This window comes from Antrostomus carolinensis, unplaced genomic scaffold (genome assembly GCF_000700745.2).
Source record: "Antrostomus carolinensis isolate BGI_N321 unplaced genomic scaffold, ASM70074v2 scaffold22496, whole genome shotgun sequence".
Classification (NCBI taxonomy): Eukaryota; Metazoa; Chordata; class Aves; order Caprimulgiformes; family Caprimulgidae; genus Antrostomus; species Antrostomus carolinensis.
This window is the reverse complement of record NW_010323773.1, coordinates 8,367-8,746: the sequence shown is the minus strand read 5'-3', so window position 1 is coordinate 8,746 and position 380 is coordinate 8,367. Positions and strand designations below refer to the sequence as shown.

The 380-nt window shown below is 58.7% G+C and overlaps 1 protein-coding gene across 1 annotated transcript in view; it reads left to right on the top strand.

Moving 5' to 3' along the window:
• GALM (galactose mutarotase) overlaps positions 1 to 380 on the top strand; it is a 6,732-nt gene that overhangs the window by 5,936 nt on the left and 416 nt on the right. Inside the window, exon 4 of the mRNA XM_010170676.2 lies at positions 109 to 283. Coding sequence (XP_010168978.2) covers positions 109 to 283 — 175 coding nt within the window. The remainder of the gene's footprint in view (positions 1 to 108; positions 284 to 380) is intronic.

Here is a 380-nt window from a genome sequence, read left to right as displayed (position 1 = left end):
GTAAGGTGTCCCTGCTGCTGGCAGGGGGGTTGGAACTGGATGATCTTTAAGGTCCCTTCCAACCCAAACCATTCTATGATTCTATGATCTTCCACTGCATCTCCCCAGGGCTCGCCACCCACCCACCGGCAGGGCCATGGAGGTTCACACCACCCAGCCTGGCATCCAGTTTTACACTGGGAACAACCTGGACGGTTCCCTGAAGGGCAAAGGCACCATCGTGTACCACAAGCACTCGGCTTTCTGCCTGGAAACCCAGAACTGGCCTGACGCCATCAACAAGGTGAACTGTCCCCCCACCCCTGGGAGCTGCTAGGTTCCTGTGGCAGGGGGCCCTACCCCCCCCTCCCCCCTGTCTCTCGTTTAATAAACCAACGGGG